The sequence below is a fragment of the Sorex fumeus genome, unplaced genomic scaffold (assembly GCF_029834395.1).
Source record: "Sorex fumeus unplaced genomic scaffold, SorFum_2.1 ptg000044l, whole genome shotgun sequence".
Lineage (NCBI taxonomy): Eukaryota > Metazoa > Chordata > Mammalia > Eulipotyphla > Soricidae > Sorex > Sorex fumeus.
Genome location: NW_026606101.1, coordinates 32983167 through 33002105, shown reverse-complemented (window position 1 = coordinate 33002105; position 18939 = coordinate 32983167). Strand labels below are relative to the sequence as shown.

Here is an 18939-nt window from a genome sequence, read left to right as displayed (position 1 = left end):
TAAACTTTAGAACTAAAGTCCATGGCATTATCAGTAATTCATTTGAAGCTTACCAAAACTGCTACTACTAATAATATTAATTCATAAGGAACATGAAATGAAAATTGAGTATCTCAAAAGTATGTTCATAAATGATTAGTTAATCATTAATTAACTTCTCACAATAAGAGATTTAGTATGATCAAAAAAACTAGGTTAAACAGTGTATTTTAGTGGAAGAGAAGCTGTCTTTTGCCCTGTTCTTTACAAGATCACCCTGAAAAAACTGAAACAATCCTTTTGAGTTTCTGTTTTTGTCACTATAAAAATTGGAGGTTGGATTAGGTGAACATAAACGGTCTCATTAACTCCAGTAGCAGCACTGTCTCTATTACTCTCCAAGTAAAGGCCCTCCCGTTGATCGTCGATTTGCTCGAGCGGGCCCAGTAACGTCTCCATTGGAGACTTTGTTGTTACTGTGTCTGGCATATTAGCACAGCGGTAGGGCATTTGCCTTGCACGCAGCCAACATGGCTGACCCGAGTTCGATTCCTCCGCCCATCTCGGAGAGCCCGGCAAGCTACCGAGAGAGTATCTTGCCCGCACGGCAGAGCCTGGCAAGCTCCCCGTGACGTATTCGATATGCCAAACACAGTAACAACAAGTCTCACAATGGAGACGTTACTGGGCCCGCTCGAGCAAATCGATGATCAACGGGAGGGCCTTTACCTTTACCCGATTACTCTCCAAATCTAGGCTAAAACTAAAAACATATCAGAGCTAAAATTTTTGTAGTTCAACAGCAAACCACAATACCCAAAGGAAAGAGAGAGCAAAAGGGAATGCCCTGACACAGAGGTGGGGTGGGTTGGAGGGGTTGAGGCAGGATGGTGGGAGGGATGCTGGGACCACTGGTGGCAGAAAATGGCCACTGGTGGAGGGGTGTGTACTCGACCATTGTATGCCTGAAATGCAAGCACGAAAGTCACTGTTGAATATGATTCAAAGGAAATTCTCATAAACTTTAGAATTGTTAAGAAAAACAATTTAAAAATCCATAGATATCTTATTTTATACATTACATAAAGTGGAATTTTTAACCCTTGGTAGTGTTTCTTCTCTGCCTGAATTCCCTCACATAATTGTCTGGTTTTCAGTTCAGATACCGTCTCTGGGGAGGTCTTCCTTGACCATCAGAGAAAATGTAAGCCCTTTCTCCATTCACCAAACCACTGGCAAGCTTTATTTTCCTCACAGCCCTTATCATTACCTGAAGTTCTTTGCTTATTTTTACTTTTTAAATTGGTGGTGGGGTGAGTTGGGGCCACATCCTATTGTGTGCTGGGCTTAATCCTGGCTCTGTGTTCAGTAATCACTCCTAGTTTTTCTCAGAGGAACAAATGCGGGGTTACCATGGATCGAGTCAGAGTCAGCTGACTGCAAGGCAAGCACCTAAATCCCTGTACTGTGTCTCTGGCCCTTTTCTTTATCTTCCGCCTCTCTAGCTTAAAATCAAAGATTCAAGAGGACTCAAAATGTAACTATGTTTCTGACAGTTTTCACTGCAGTGTACAAAAAAACACTTTGGTTCAGAATAAGCACTAAATTGGTTGAATAAGAGATACATGCTAAATGTTTTAGCAAAAATAATTGAGCTATATATCTTTATAATGTCCTCAGCTACTAAAAATTGGTTCTGCATTTACTTATACCTTAAGAAACTCCAGGGGGTACTATTTCCAGATAATCAGAAATGAGAAAACTCAGGCTGAGAGGCTGAGTCTTCCCCAAGCAATTAGAGTACCTTGGATTTGGTACTTTTAATCAGACCTTCTACCCAAACATTTAGCCTTCTCGACACAGAAGCAATCCTTTATTCTACAGTTCAAGGCTTGGTACCATCTGTTCAAAATTTTCAGTTGGAAACAAGCTATAAAGAAGTCCAATACCATTTTTTTGGAATTAGTGATTAGTTACAAGGATGATGAATACATTTAAGAATCATTCTGAGTCCACTTTTTGTTTTTGTTTGATATTTTGGCCTCCCAAGCAGTGCCCAGGAGACCCAGGGGTCACTCTCAGGATACAAGAGCAGTTAGGGTAGGAGTTTAATGCAGGAGCCTGAGGATGCAATGCCATTTGTGCCTCTGGCAGTGGGGGGATCTCCAGGGCTAATCCCAATCATGTTTGACTGCCGGAGATTAAACCAAAGTCAGGCATATGCTCCTAAATCCCTTTACTATATAATCAGATTGTGTGTCCATTTTTAAATCAAGTCATACATGTTACTAATAGCTTAAGGTCTATTTTTTTCTTTCGTGTTGTATTGGGAATAGAGCCCAGGGCCTCAAACATACAAGACAAGTGCTCTACCACCAACCTACATCCCCAGCCTTCAAGAAACATCTGAAAGTTGGAAGAATATTTTCATTTAAGCCTGTACTCATTACTTATTTCAATAAGTGTATTCTGCAATTCTTACACATTAACTGCTGTGACTCTGATATTAACCTTTCGTGTTTGCTTGTGCCTGACCTCTCAAAGCAACCTAAATTACTCAAAGCAACTCTGATCATTTTAATTTATGAGAAAACCTTCAAATATTCATCTTTGAAATTATGAAAATGATTATCTCTGCATAACAGTGGCTCTCTTTTTAATCTTAGATGATAACCCTGATTAAACACATCCAAAGGCTGATTACCCCCACTGCGGTTAATGTCAATGTTGCAGCTAGCTACTTATTTCACAGCAGGAATTGTCTTTATAAGACCATTTAGATTATTACCAGAATTGATTTAAACTATTATTTTCTATTGATCAGATAAGCAAGAGATGGTATAGACAGAGTCCTGTGAAGGTCTGCTAAGGTGTCAAATAATGCAATCCCAATAGATATTTATTCTACACTCCACCATAATATAACAATGTCAGTGCTAGTCTTTCAAAACTGAAAATATTTAAAGATAAAATACAATAAAGATAAAACATAATACATATATAAAGATAAACTATTTCTTACTATCAGAAATGTTCAATTATTTCATCTCAAAGCTAGTTGTTTATGTAGTCAGCTATTACTATGGAGAGTTGGAAGGGAGAAAAGAAAGAGAGGGAGATAGAATAGATGGAAGGGAAGAATATACTTTACACATATGCATGCAATGTGAAAAAATAGGCACATTTCCCTGTCATTTCTTATACCACTACAGTCTTGCATGGGTAGTGACAGGATAATAGAGATACTATAAGGGATGGCAGCACTAGTTCTCTAGATTTCTGGAATTGTGTAGTCCTAACTTATGTGTGCTCCTGGTTGGTTTCTGGAAGTTGCAGCCATGATCATGACAAATACAATGCTTTCACTGATTCACCTAACTAGAAATGTTCAGATAACAACATTCTGCATTTGGTATGACATTAGGTGCTAAGGATAAAGGAAATGAATAAAATCAACATTCTATTTTCCTGAAACTATTTTTTCTGGGGTTTGGAAAAATAGTTCAGTGGGTAAGGCACTTGCTTTGCATACAGCTGTCCGGAGTTTGATTCCTGGAACCCCCATATGGGGCTCTCACCTGGCAGGAATGATTCTTGAGTGGAGGGCTAGGAGTAAGCCCTGAGTACTGTCAGGTGTGCCCCCTCAAAAAATAAATAACTAAAGCAAAAAAAACCCCACTTATTCTGATTGATATGGTGAGGAGTACTATACATATAAACAAATAAAGACAGCACCAGTATCATGACTATGAAAAAGAAAATAAACATTTTTTTTGCTATATATATAGAATGATACATTAGCAAACCGAAACCATTATTTTTACATTATATATACATTATATATACATATATATGCATACAGACATAGAAACAATATTTTTAAAAAGAAAACCATAGTCTGTGATCCAAATATATACCTGAGTTTTATGTCAAAAAGAATGCAGGGCAAGGAATCAAAGGCAAGTGTTCTACTTAGAATTCCACCATTGGCCAATGGTCAATGACCCTCATACCTGACTATACATCACAGTTACCTTGAGAGGCTGCCTGTTCAATCACAGTTTATTGTTCAATTGGTCTGCGAGGGAGCATAAAAATCTGCATCTCTAATTCCCAGGTGCTTTTACTGCTGCTGCTTCAGGAAGAACACTCTGAGAATTCTATTCTGAATTTTGCAATCTTGTTCCCCTTCTTCCACATACATCATGAAGATCACTAAGGAGCTATAATGCATAAAACTGCTTAATATAAAAGAGGTGGCAATTATAGAGAAAATAGATTCAAATAGAAATTAAATTCCTAAAACACTTAAGGAAAATGAGCCAATCAGAGTTGATTTTAGGAAGAACAATCCCATCTCTTTCTTCAAGAAGGAAAATGATTTTATGTCCTTCAGAAGTCATTTTTTTTCTTTATGTAACATAAAGTTGTCTAATTATGGAAGGGGCTCAGGAGGGCCCTCAGGTCTCCATCAGAGACTGGCAGAGTCACACTCGTAGCAGCAGGCCCACTCCACTGCCTTCACAATCAGACACCTGCTGGTACAACTCACGATGGCTGAAATCAGGTCATGCATTGCAGAGCATGCATTGCAGAGCACTAATTCAGAAACATCTTTTCAATTACCTTCTCGGGAAACTGACTTTCCTCAGTGTATAGACTCCCCTGCAGAAAGTGCCTGTGGTAACACTAGTGGAGGCAGCACAGAATAAAGATATATTATCTAATATTCTGGTTGTTTGAATTAACTCTTCCTTCAGTGACTAGACTTAACTTCCTTTTTGGTTCACATCCTATTGTGAAAAATAACTATTTATTTCTAGCACATTTTTTATTTTTCAGGTGCCCTAATAATTAAACAAGTCCTGCAGATGATATATTTCCAAGTTAATGTTTAGTTGGGGCAGCAGAAGCAAGGACTGTACCTAGAAACAGATAGTGGGTAGTCACACTCTGTCAGCAATGATTTGAGTACAATACATACATTAGATATGATTTAATAAACATCATATCAGAATGTCAGCTTTTTACTTAAAAAATTAGGAGTTCACAGGTAATGACTTTGCAAACTTTTACTGTAAAAAGAATGCTAGTCAATTTCTCAGACTTTGAAGGCAGACAGTTCCTGTTTGCAGCTACTCAACTGTCACATGAAATCAACCTCAGACAATTTATGAACAAGTAGAATGACTGTGTTATAATAAAATTTCATTTACAAAACCAGGTGGTAGGACTGGCCAGCATCTGCCACAACTCAGGGATACTTGCTTACTGCCCTTAATGCAAGCTTCGTTTATTGTTGGAGCAAAGACTTTAACTATCTTGCTTGTGACTTTTTTTTATGTGAATGTTGAAAGAAAATGTCATTACTTGTCATGGCACTTCCTCATAGGAATTTCAAAAGGACTGATGAGCATATGCTTAAAAGTACTATGATTTCTTGATGAAGGGCACAAGAGAAGTACTAATTATTATCATTCGTACCTTTTAAACTACTATCATCTGATTATTATTGCACCTGGGAATAGAAGAAAGATTCTAATTCATGGCACTTTATGTTATTCAAACATATTGTGCTATGGTCTTTCTCACTAGTTTCTTTTCAAATGATTAATGAAAAACTGTGTTGGATGCTAATATTAACTTTTGATGTCTTCCAAAATCTAAATAGAATGAAAAAAAGAAAAAGATTCCACCGTTTTAGGTATGGAGATTTAATATTTATTCCACTTACCTTAGATAATTATTTGTGCTTAGAGTCTAAAAGTAGAACATTCTCAATAAATAGAATATGTGAACTGTGCTAAAAATCATGAAATAAAATTTATATAGCGTTTTACTCTTTTCAGTTCATTTTTAGGAAGTACTCCATTAGGAGTGCATTTCTCTTAGATGATAAACTTTTGAATTACATGTATGATAAAACAGTATTTCAAAATACAATGGGTAATTCACATTAAATTCATTATTTCTTAGGGATACAAGTATAACTTGTCTTCTACATCAACACCACCACCCAGAACCAATTATCAACCAGTCTGTTTATAATCAATTATTTTGTTTGATGTTTCTCTAGTATCCTTTATAAATAAGGGACTAATAGAAAGGTAGTAAGTGCACATATGACACTAAGAAATAGAACATAAACAAATGCCCTTAGTATGCTAACATGGAATATTCTGGAGTATGGCGGAGGGGAAATAGCACTTTTAGCTGAGTTGATAAGGAAAAACTAATTTCAAGGCAGAAGTAATATTTGAGGGACATGAACAATAGTAGAGCAGATAGGACAGTTTCCTTGAATGCATCTGACCCAGGTTCTATCCCCAGCATCCCATATGGTCCCCTGAGCACTGTCAGGAGTAATTACTGAGTGCAGAGCCAGGAGTAACCCCTGAGAATCACCTGCCTCCCCCAAATAAACATCAATAAGCTAAAAATCAAATTAAAATAAAAGAAGTAATATTTGAGTTAAGCCTAGAACAAGATAAAATGAACAGAAGAAAGCTTTCTAGATAGTTCTAATTATGCACAGACATATTATTGGGAACAATTCAAATACTATTAGATGCTGTAAATAGTTCAAGATATTCCAGCCAAACGTACTCAAATTAACATGTTTGTATAAAAAAAAATGTAACCTGCCCACACGGCAGAGTCTGGCAAACTCCCCATGGCGTACCCAATATGCCAAATACCAGTAACAATGATGGGTCTCATTCTCCTAACCCTGAAAGAGCCTTGAATATGGCACTTTTTAAAATCTCAGGGCTAGGATGGAGACGTTACTGGTGCCTGCTTGAGGCAATCGACGAACAACAGGATAATCGTGATCGTGATCGTATAAAAAAACTGAAGAATTTTGCTAAGTGTAGTTAAGTGTTAAGTATTCATTCAACAACTATACCTTACCTATTTCTATATGCCACACATTTTTCTAAGATTAATCATACAGCAGTAAATGAAAAAGCAATAAAAACAAATACTCCACAGATAATAAAAAAAGTTAAGTAAATGATAAGGTCTTTTAAAGTTAAATGCTTTAGGATTATATGTAAACCAGAGAATAAGTAGATGATTACGGTGACATCTGAGGCCACAGTTGTACAGGAACTTGAAACAGGACAGAGGGAAACCCAGGTAGATATTTAGAAGAATAAGGATCCAGACAGGAAATGCTAATGCAAAAACAGTGAACATCAAGAAAAACATCTTGCGTGAGAAAGAAGGAAGGTAGCAGATGGTGTTAAGAGAGATTAGAGAGTCATGTACTAGTTGATAATTCTAAGGACTTAATTTAGGAACGTTAGTCGTTCAGCACTGTACAGAATGGATCTCACGTGCATAGTATTAGAAATAGCAGCAACAATTAAATAGCTGTTTTCAATGTGAAAGATCTAAAACAATTTCTTTCTTTGATCAATCACTCATATACATTAATTCTGCACACAGTGAGGAAGTATTATGCTAACTATTGATTGAAATGAATATTGATTGTCCATGTCTGAGATGGACAAACCCTGTTGCACATGAAATGTCTGACAGAATGACGAGAGCATGGGTAAAAGTACACTTCACACTAAAAAGAATGTAACAATCCAGAGACATTTAAAATTTCTCTGAATCTATAAAATATCTAAAATTGTAAAAGAGAAATTCTCAAAAAGTCAAATTTTATAATCATTCCCTAGTCCACTTTCAATAGCATTTCTGTAGCAACCATCTTTAGTGAAATGTTGGCCAATAATCTCTCTATTCTATAGATTACTTTGGAAATGAATGCTTGGATACTCTGTTAAAAGAAATAATTCAAAACTCCCAAGCAGTGAAGAACAACCTAAATATCTGAAACTTATCATTTGACCAACCACAGTGAATCACAGAATAGAGAATACAAGTTTATTAATTAAACACAAGCATTTATGAATTGATTAATTTAGCTAGCATAAAGAAAGCAAAGACCAGTTCAAAATTATCAAGTCTCTTACCCAGACAACAGCATTTCCCAAACAAATTGCTAATGCATGAAGATATTATCACTGGTGGCTGGATGACTGACTTCAGTACCTCTACAATGATAAACCTGCTGTCACAGAGGACAGATAGGAACTAGTCTCTGCTGTCAAACTGTCATGGAATTATTAAATAGAGAGGGGAAAAATGACCCAAACAGTATGTAATGAGCTCCCTTTTCATTTTCTCTTTACAAAAGCACATCTGTGGATTGCTAATGACTCTAAAATAGATTAAACAAATTGATGAAAAATAAAAACAACTCTGAGGGATAGGAAAGGGGAAAATAAATACACACAATGTATATAAAATATAATTTAAGATATGAGGAATTTTAAATGCATGATTTGCATGTATGATGTGTCCTGGGTTAAATCCCTGAAAGCATTTCCCCAACCCCAAGCCTAAACAATTTTATATGTGTGTGTGTAACTGAAAACATAGACCAATATAATTCTGAAGAGAAAAATTCTAAATATTTAGACACTCTCTAAGAGTGAAAAGTACTCTAAAAACCACTGTACTTTGTTTGGAATATATATATATATATATATATATATATATATATATATATATGTTTGAATATAGTTGAACCATGCATTAGGGGTAATTTTGACTTTTCATACACTAATAAAGAAAAATAAGAATATCATTAAGGAAAAAGTATATAGCTGATATACCTTCACAGGCAACCCATGAGAAATACAGAGTGCAGTATTACAAAGTTTTAAAATAGAAACACCATTTCAATACATCAATATTTACAGCTAACTCTAAAATTAAATATCTGCTAAAGTAAGCATTAAAATATAACTCTTATCTCTCCACTCATTCATAGCCATGGAAATCCATGCTTACATAACCGGTCTATAAAGGACTCGAGTATCATTTAGTACATGCGATAATTTTTTTTCAGATTTTGTCCCACCTTTAAAATGGAAATAGAACCAGCTTAAATTTTTTTTTATAAAATGTTTCAGAGACCGAGTCAAGATTGTAAGAAGTAGGTAAAAGAAAAAAAAAAAAATTGGTGCCTCAGTTTCTGGATCAATGCACACCTTAATGGTACGCTGAAAGGCACTACTTTTACTCCCTGTGGCCTGAAGATTACGTGATTAATACACACGCGTACGCGCGCGCATACACACACACACACACACACACACACACACACACACACCCCTTTACTGTTAACCAGCTTCACTCATGATATTTTTAAAATACAGCACTCTACCCAGTTGGCTAAATGCTAAGCAACAAGGTCAATCAAATTCAATACTTTGTTCTATTCAAATATAATGGAAATTTTGACCATTCGGCATTCAAAGAGCAAATATAGTCTCACACTGACAACCACATTCCATTGGCTTTCCCTGAAAGCAAAGTGTGACAGATGCCTTGGCTGTAATTGCCAATCAGCCTTTACATGGCAGCTGAAAACACAATACATCACTTTGATCTCTTTTGCTCTAAACATATCCACAATCAAGAAACCTGAACGAGAAATAAGAAATTGGCATCATTTCTAGAACCTGTCACTCTGTGGCACTTAAATACTATAATGTATATTTTGCTCAAGTATTTTTTTTTATTTTAGAGACCCTCTGCTAAAGACTTAGCAAAAATCATCTACATTTAAACATCATATATATCTATGAATGCCTATGCATACGTGTACATATCACAAATGTCTAAGAGTATATCTATATTATAGATAAACAGTATATGCTTATATGAGATATATTTAGAAAACATTTTAAACCATAAAAATCTAAATATAAAGACAGTTAATCAAATACTGCCATTTCCTTATTCAACTCTGTACTGGGAAATAAAACATAGTAAGAGTGATCATCTGATTTTAAAAGTGCTCAAAAGAGCTCGACTCACATTTCGCTGGCAGATCATAGCCACCTGTGATTTTTGCTTGTCCAGTTTCACAGCCATTCAGGGTACGACATTCAGCCAGCAAACAGGGGCCAGCTGCTCTGTGAATACAGCCATCCACTAGGAGAGACAGAGGAAAAAAAGTTAGCACATTTTTGGCCTTTAAAAAAAGTAAATGTAGAATTCAAGGTGGGAAGTGAGAAGTAAATTTAAGTTATTTGATTTTTCCTCTTGGAAATCACCAAGGGCCAAACACCTGCCAAACACTATGTGTTTTCTCTCCTGGTCCCCTCTCTCTCTCTTCACCCATCTCCATCAGGTTCTCTTGGAGTGAGATTCTCTTAACTATAGCTTCTTCCGATTTTAATGGCGTAAATGTTCATTTCACTTTCAAAGTCTAGGTACCAATACAATGCCACTGAACACGGGGATGGGAAGAATTGCTAGCTTCTAAAGAAGTGCTCTTTACTTTGGAGTTTGTAAAAGTTGCCTCCATAGGTTATAGAGGATAAAAAGATCTAGAAAAATGGGAAAGGCACTCAGGAAATTTATGCTAACTTCATAACTGTAAAGTAAGGTAAAGTAAAGGCCCTCCCGTTGTTCGTCGATTTGCTCGAGCGGGCCCAGTAACGTCTCCATTGGAGATTTTATTGTTACTGTGTTTGGCATATCGAATACGTCACGGGGAGCTTGCCAGGCTCTGCCATGTGGGTGAGATATTCTCGGTAGTTTGCCGGGCTCTCCGAGAGGGGCCGAGGAATCGAACTCGGGCCGGCCATGTTGGCTGCGTGCAAGGCAAATGCCCTACCACTGTAAACCAGAATTGAATGAAAGCTATCAAAATAAGAACTAGGGTTAGAACACTCTACAGTGGTTAGGGTACTTGCCATGCCAACCCAGCTTCAATCCCCAGAACCCCATAAAGTCCCCTGAGCCATGTCAGGAGTATGCCAGGGGTCAGAGTAAGGAGTAAGCCTTGAGCACAGCTGGATATAAGCACTCCTTAACCCCCCCCCAAAAAAAAGCATAATCAAACAAACAAATAAGAACTAAACAAAGACCTCTAACTCCTTCAGCAGCAACATAGCACAATTATTTGCTTCTTTAGGCTTCTTTCACCATCAATGCAGTGCTAGATGATGAGGTAACAGGTTTCTGTAAACGTAAGGAAAAACACCACTCCCTCATCTGACCAGAGTTGAAATAGAACAGTTACTGGTCTTCTCTAGTTCTGCTGCCTTTCACCAACCTCAAAATTCATCAGCTCCCTGCTCTACTCTTTCTTCCCCTTTCTGACCTGCATGATGAGAAATTTTTTAAGCAAGGCACCTTTGAAACACAAATGTGATGCCTTTAGAAACTAAAATTGTATCTAACCTGACTAAGATGCATGAATAAGAAAAGAGCTAAAAGATTAGAAGCACATGAATCAGGAAACTGAGAACTTAGGCCATCAGTCATCGAATGAAAACTTTGGAGAAATAAGGTAAAGGTAAAGGTAAAGGCCCTCCCGTTGATCGTCGATTTGCTCAAGCGGGCCCAGTAACGTCTCCATTGGAGACTTTGTTGTCACTGTGTTTGGCATATCGAATACTCTCGGTAGCTTGCCGGGCTCTCCGAGAGGGGCAGAGGAATCGAACTCGGGTCGGCCATGTTGGCCGCTTGTAAGGCGAACGCCCTACCACTGTGCTATCGCTCCAGCCCAAGAAATAAGAAATTTTAAAAATTATAAAATAAAGGGTAAGAAGGTTTATAAACGGTACTAGAATCCCAGGATATGAAAGAAGGCTAGAACATTAGCAGTAGGAAGACTTTTTTTGTTTTCACTATCCACATCCACTACAATATAATTGATCATTGCTCTTTATTGTTATTACTGTTCCTACTTAGAAAAAAGATGAATGTTGGATGAAAAGTTTTCATGAAATGGTTTAGAGTTCATATAATATCCAAGTGGCTACTACTGCCACTGTAATGGAAACACCACTTTTGACTGAAGAAGTGTCCTGGGGTGAGGGTGGAGGGGGGGATCTCCTATGGGCATCACAAGGCCATTATCTGCATATTTGTTAATATTGACAATGAGCCTGAGCTAAAAGGCCCTACAAAACAAAATGAATTCACACCAGATTATTCTACACTAGTGCATTAGGAAACTCACTTGAAATACATATTCCACCTGTACTAGCTGGAAGATGCTCCAAACCTGCTTTCCTTTGAAATTAGTTTCAGTGGGTTTCTACAGGACACGGCCCCATATGGTTGTGCACGGCTGTGTACAATACATGGCACTTTAATATATATAAATGCATCAACACAGTGTCCAGTGTTCAGTACAGTGAACAACAGTGTTAAGTACAGTGCCTCGTTGATATTTGATATAATCTTAAATTCCCTAGAAGAAAATTTTCCACGAATTTAAAAATACCTGTTTTTCTTACTTAAAATGAGAAATAAAAAGAAGAAAATATAAAAGTCATGATTTATTCTATTGCCCAGAGAACTCTACAACAGAGACTTGAGAACTCACTGACTATAACAATATACACACATATATTTTAGTTTTCCTTACTAAAAACATTTTGATAAAATGTTATCAAACTCACTGCAAATTTGTATTTTAAATTTTATTCTGATAATCTAATAATAGTTTAATATAAATTAACACTGTATGAAAGATGTAAGTACAAGATATCAAAGTTATTTGTAAGAGAGAAAACTTGGAACTATTATTCTAAATAGATAGCTTATCAATTATACCAATATCTTTTATGCAGTAATAAAGAATGGGTAGCACTGTAGCACTGTCCTCCTGTTGTTCATCGATTTTCTTGAGCGGGCCCAGTAATGTCTCTATTTTGAGACTTGTTGTTACTGTGTTTGGCGTATCCAATACATCACAGGTAGCTTGCCAGGCTTTGCTGTGAAGGCGAGATACTCTCGGTAGCTTGCCGGCTCTCTGAGAGGGGTGGAGGACCAAACCCGGCTCGGCCGGGCTGGCTGTGCGCAAGGCAAATGCCCTACCGCTGTGCTATCGCTCCAGCCAAAAGAATGGGAAAATCTGTATTATATGCAATTCTAAACATACAGAAATTTTCATGTGCAATGTCAGGTTTACAAGAGCATATTTAATATAACAATTTTAATAATAGATATGAATATATGTTAACACATATAATTTATATGCAGATACATGTATAAGAAATATAAGATGTGCATCATAATAAATAAATGATAGGACATGGGAAACAAACAATAAAACTATTCGAGAAAACAGTAGGCCCTGATTTCTCTATGTATGAATTTTTCCCAGGGTTTCAAGGAAAGTGTTTTAAGTGAACATTTTTTTCTTGGCGAAAGAGATAATTAGTTTGAAATGGCTATACTAAAATAGGATTTGCTAGTGTACTTAATCATATGCTGTCAAATATGATCTGCATTATTTAGATTCTAGTCTAATGCAGTTTGTAGATATTCAATTCTCAAAATCTTCATGGTTATACTAGCACTCATGACTGCATTAGAGCAATCAAAGTCTAGCTGAATTGCTATTTAATAATGACTACAGCTTAAATGTATTGAGTACATCTATGTGCCAGGAACTATTCTGAAGGCAGCCTTATAAGATAGATACTAATTTTATCATTTCTATTTTATTGAAGACTATAAGAGGTTGGCAATTTTCTTATGTTCATAAAATATAAGCAATGTGATTAGCAGCCATGTTTTTAACCACTATAATCTGCCTTCAGGACTTAAATCCAGAAAATCTCAGTTGCTGCATGTAGGAGAACTTTTAAATTCTTCTCTCCATTGAATTTTATCTCTAAATCTTCAAAGAGCACCTCTGTGATTCATATTATCAGTTAATTCTGGGCTATTATATATTTTTAAATATCATGCAAGAGATCAGGGGCTAGCTTTCCACTCAGTATTTTTGTTTTTCCAGTATAATAACTATATTGTTATATTTTTAAAAACTATTCACACAATGAATTTAATTAACACCCATCATCTCAGGAATATATGAAAATTAAAAATTGTTTTTTCTTTGTGATAAGAACTCTTAGGATCTTTATTGATTTTAGGGGTCATTGATACCCATTCTCAAGAAAAAAAATCACTATGGAAACAGCAGATATGAACAAAACATAGACCAAATGGACCTAACAGACATACACAGAACATTTTATTCAACAAAAGCCGAATACACATTCTTCTCAAGCACAAATGAAACAATTCTAGAATAGACCATATGTTAGGCCACAAGAAATTTTAGCAAATTCATGAAGATTGAAATAATACCAAGTATATTTTCTAACCACAACACTACAAAACTAAAATTGATAACAGAAGGAATATGAAAAATTTGCTTATACTTGGGAATTTTATTGTACTCTCCTAGACAATAAATAAATGAAGGGATAAATTAAAGGGGAAATTCGAATCATCTTCAGAGACTGGAGATAGAGAAAAAATTCATTCTTTTCATAAGGAAGTTACGGGTCTAATCCCCTATACCACCTGATCCCAACAGAACCACTGGGAGTATCCCCAAACATCATAACACGTGGCCCAAATCACAAAAAAAAAAAGAAAAAAAGAAAAATTCGGTGTCTTGGAGACAAATTAATGTGAAAACATAATACACTAGTAAAGTAATTCAAAGACAGATATTTATAGCAATATACACCTATGCTTTGAAACAAGAAAGTTCATAAAAAGCAGAAAAAAGTCAATTGTTTTTAAAATGGTCAGAAGAATGATTTAGATATTTTCCACAAAGATCAGGTTTCTGATGGGTACATAAAAATATCACAAATAATCTGGGAAATGCAACTCAAAGCCACAGTGAGAATCTCTCCCCTTATATAGTTATAGAATCTTATATAGAATCTCTCCCTTTATAATAGTTAAAATGGCTATTATAAAAAAAGATGATAAATTATAAGAGTGGGTGAAGATATGGAGAAAACTAATACCATATTGTTAAGGATGTAAATTGGTACACCCACTATGGAAAACAGCATAAAATTTCCTCAAAAATTATAAACAAAATCTATTAATTATATTTCTTCTGAGTAAGGAAATGAACACCAACTTTAGAGATATATGAACCTTTATGTTCATTGTTTACAATAGCAAAAGATACAAAAGAAGCAAAGTATTCACAGAATGAGTAGATAAAGAAGATGTGGTAAAGACCAGAGAGATAGTTCACAAGCATGGTGCTTTCCGCCCATGTGGCCAAATGTAGCTTGGTCCGAGGCACAATATAAGTTCCCCGAACACTACCAGGAGGTTATGACTCTAAGGACAGAACCAGGAACAAGCCTTCAGCACTGCAGGATGTGGGCCCCAAGCAAACTGAAACATTTAAAAAGAGAAGATATAAAAATATACAACAAAATACTATTTTATTAAATACAAATAATTGCTTGTCATTAGTTACAGTGTGCATAGATCTCTTTTTTTCCTTTTTGGGTCACACCTGGCAATGCTCAGGGGTTACTCCTGGCTCTGCACTCAGGAACTACTCCTGCCAGTGCTCGGGGAACCATATGGGATGCTGGGAATCGAACCTGGGTCAGTCACGTGCAAGGCAAATGCCCTACCCGCTGTGCTATTGCTCCAGCCTCCAGCATGCATAGATCTTAAGGCATTTTGCTAAATGAAATGAAGTTAGACAAAAACAAATATATTACATGATCACCATTATATGTGAATTTTTAAAAAGAAAAAAAAACTGTTAGATAAAGAGAACAGTTTGGTGGTTTCAGGTGGTTTCACCAGGGGAGTGGGGATGAATAGGCCACATGGGTGAATATAGTCAAAGGTATGCAATTATAGGCATAAGCTAAATGAATCCTGGGAACATAATCTGCAGCATGGCAAATATGGTTAATGTTCCAGTATTTTATATTTAAAAATTGCTGAAAGTACATTTTAAAAATTACTATCCTGAGGGAAATATACAACTAATGTGTCATGACAGATGTGAGCTAGACTTATGGCAATCATTTCACAATATACACAAATAAAAATACCAGATGTCAATTAAATCTCAATTAAACCTAAAGAAGAAATATGTCATGTAACCTAGTTCTAAACATCAAGAAATAGTAAAAGAACAACTGAACCCTATGTTAGCACAACAAAGGAAATAATGAAGACTAGAGCAGAAATCCACAATATAGACTGGAAAAACAACAAAATAGATGAACAAAACTGAGCACCTAAGACTTGTTTCATTTTGGCAGAGAGAGGGTTGAACCATTCTCTGCGGTGTTAGGGGCTACTCCTATTCCTGTGCTCAGGACTCACACTGACAGTGCTTGGAGGACCATATGCAGTGCCCGAGAATGGAATCAGGGTCTTCAGAATGCAAGGCAAGCACCTTAATCACTGAACTAACTCTCAAGCACCTGATGGTTAGCTTTTTGAAAATACAATATAAGAAAATTGATGAACCTTTACTAAACTCACTCAGCATATTTATGAAATTAATTTCCAATGTTGCTTAGTTTCATTCTTTATTCCTTTTCTTCATGAGTAATATTTCATTGATGAATATAACAATTCTCTTAGCCATCCAACTGTAAGTAAACACTAAATTATTTACAGTTTTAGCTATTATTAATATATCTATATACATTTTGTAGTTTTATATTTTCATTTCCGTGGGCAAATACCTATAAGGAAAATTGCTAGATAGGTCTGTATTTTACTATACAAAGCACAAACAATTTTATTCACGTGATCATACAAACTTATGTATACCACTAGAAATATCTGAGAACTGTTTGATAATCCTTTGGTGTTGTCAGCCTCTTTTATCAGCAATCCTTAAAATATAGGAGAGTGTTTCACAGTGCTCTCAAAATACTCAGTGACGATTTTAAATATGAGTGCTTTCTTCTTTTGTCTATTCACATATATTATTTTGGAAGTGTCTATTCATGTCTTCTGCTAGTCTGTATTGCATTTGTCATGACAAAGTTATAGTATATCTGGTATTCCTTCAAATTAAAAATATCAGATATTTTAATTTTTAGTGGTTAAATTTTTTTATTTTATTTTTTTTTGACATTTTCAAGTTACTCCTGAACTTTCTTAACTCCTCTCACATTTTCACAAAATTTCTTAACAGATTTCACATAGTGATTTAAAAGCCCTTGTCTGCCAATTCTAATATTCAGGTCATCTATGAATCTATTGATATTTACTCTCAGTCACATTGTCTCTCATATCTACTCTCAACTGGTAGCATGTGAACATTGTGAATATGTTGTGAAGCCTTTGCATTCTATTATCTTTCTCCAAATAATAATGAAATTTGTTCTTCCAGGCAGTCAAATGATTACCAGGAAATATGGAAGCTTCTTAAAGGCATTCTTTAATTTCAGTTCAGTTTTTGTACTAAGTAGCATTCTTTACTCCTAAAGTATGGGGTTTTTAGGATTTTCAAAGGAAAATCATGTTTGTCAACTCCCTCTAAAATGAAGCAACTTAAATTATAAAGGCTATATTTCTACATTGAGAAGTGAATGAGTAGCTTGCTCTTTTCTTGAAGTTTTCTAGTTTTGCTTCCTTCTGAGACTCCTTGGAACCCTTCCTGTACATGCAAAGTTCAAAGCTAAGCTGACAGTTACTCATTTATTGATATGGGGTTCCTCTAATTATCTCTACTTTCTGGGATCTTCAGTAAGTTCCAAATAGTTTGAAACCCTAAATTCATTCCTATATTTCTTAAATGCAATCAGATGATTGCTCTGTGTTGCAATCCTATCAACCATTGTCATGTGGAGTAAGGAAAACCCTCAAGTTATGTTGCCCAATTAATGTAACGTATCCTTATGTTGCCATAATATTTTCATTTGTACTCTTATTTTATGGTTGTAAACTGCTTTATAAATATTGCATAAACATAACAGAAAGCTTACATGCTAATAACATCTCCTTCCTTTCTCAATCAGCTCCTTGCGGGCATAAGCGGTGACTTCATTCTTTTATAACCCCAACTCTATAACTGCTTTTCTTGGGAGGCAGGAATTATATGAAATTAAATTTGAGAGCAAAACTTGAGGTTAATATATATATAGATTAAAACTATATATATATACATATATATATATATATATATAGTGAGAAGAAGGAAGTGATCAGAACACTTAAGTACAAAGTCTCAAGAGTTAGAAAGTAAATTATACAGTCACAAGGTCCTAATTACAAATCTGGTAATAAGTTTCAAGATTAGCAACATATTCATATTTTCTTCATTCAAATAGTCATCCCACCCAATTCAGAGAAACTGAAAAGGCACACGCTTCTCTGGGACTGATGCAGCCTGCTAGAAAACCTGTTCCCTTAGTTGCTTTATAATCAAACTAGACAGACAGCAGGCTGAACTGTGTCCAGATGTGAGATCCCACATAGTTGCATGTGGTTAACGCTTCCCATAGGTTTCTCCCCTTTGGGTCCGAAAGTCTGGAGGCACCCATGATCAATACTCAGGTGACAAAGAATGTATTCAGTCTGACCAAAAATGTCTGACTCAAGCTAGAATAATAAAATAATAAAAAAAAAACAACAAAAAATTCCAAGATTCTAAAAAAAGAAAGGATAATGAATACAATTTGCCAGGAAGCATGATGGCATAGACCTCTATCCTACCAAGGAAATAAAGCCTAGAGGAAAAAATAAAGAAAAACTGGTGATACAAATTTTATAAGTTAATAATAAATTTTTCAAGCCCATGTGCAGTCTATTCTACAGTCATCCAAATCCATTTATGCTTCTTTCTGAACATATACCCAGAGAGAACTTCCCAGTCTCCCTTGTAGTTATGTATCAGATCATGGGATTGAATTTGTTTAAAGGAGCTTGAGGGAATTGATGTATCTACTTGTATGCTTAATGCTTTAATCCATCTCCTTCCCCATCTGCCCCCAGCTCTCCAAGGACACCCATTTTCTGTACTAGATGCGTTTTCTGTAGGCTAGATGTAGTGCAAGACCACAAAGCCCCTAAGCATTTTATGGAGAAAGCACTGGAATCCCT

The 18939-nt window shown here is 35.8% G+C and overlaps 1 protein-coding gene across 2 annotated transcripts in view; it reads right to left on the bottom strand.

The window, feature by feature from the left end:
- The window catches only part of MACROD2 (mono-ADP ribosylhydrolase 2), a 2391823-nt gene that overhangs the window by 1635718 nt on the left and 737166 nt on the right, over positions 1–18939 (bottom strand). For both annotated transcript variants that reach the window (XM_056121300.1, XM_056121301.1), the window contains exon 5: positions 9883–9999. In XM_056121300.1, coding sequence (XP_055977275.1) covers positions 9883–9999 — 117 coding nt within the window. The remainder of the gene's footprint in view (positions 1–9882; positions 10000–18939) is intronic.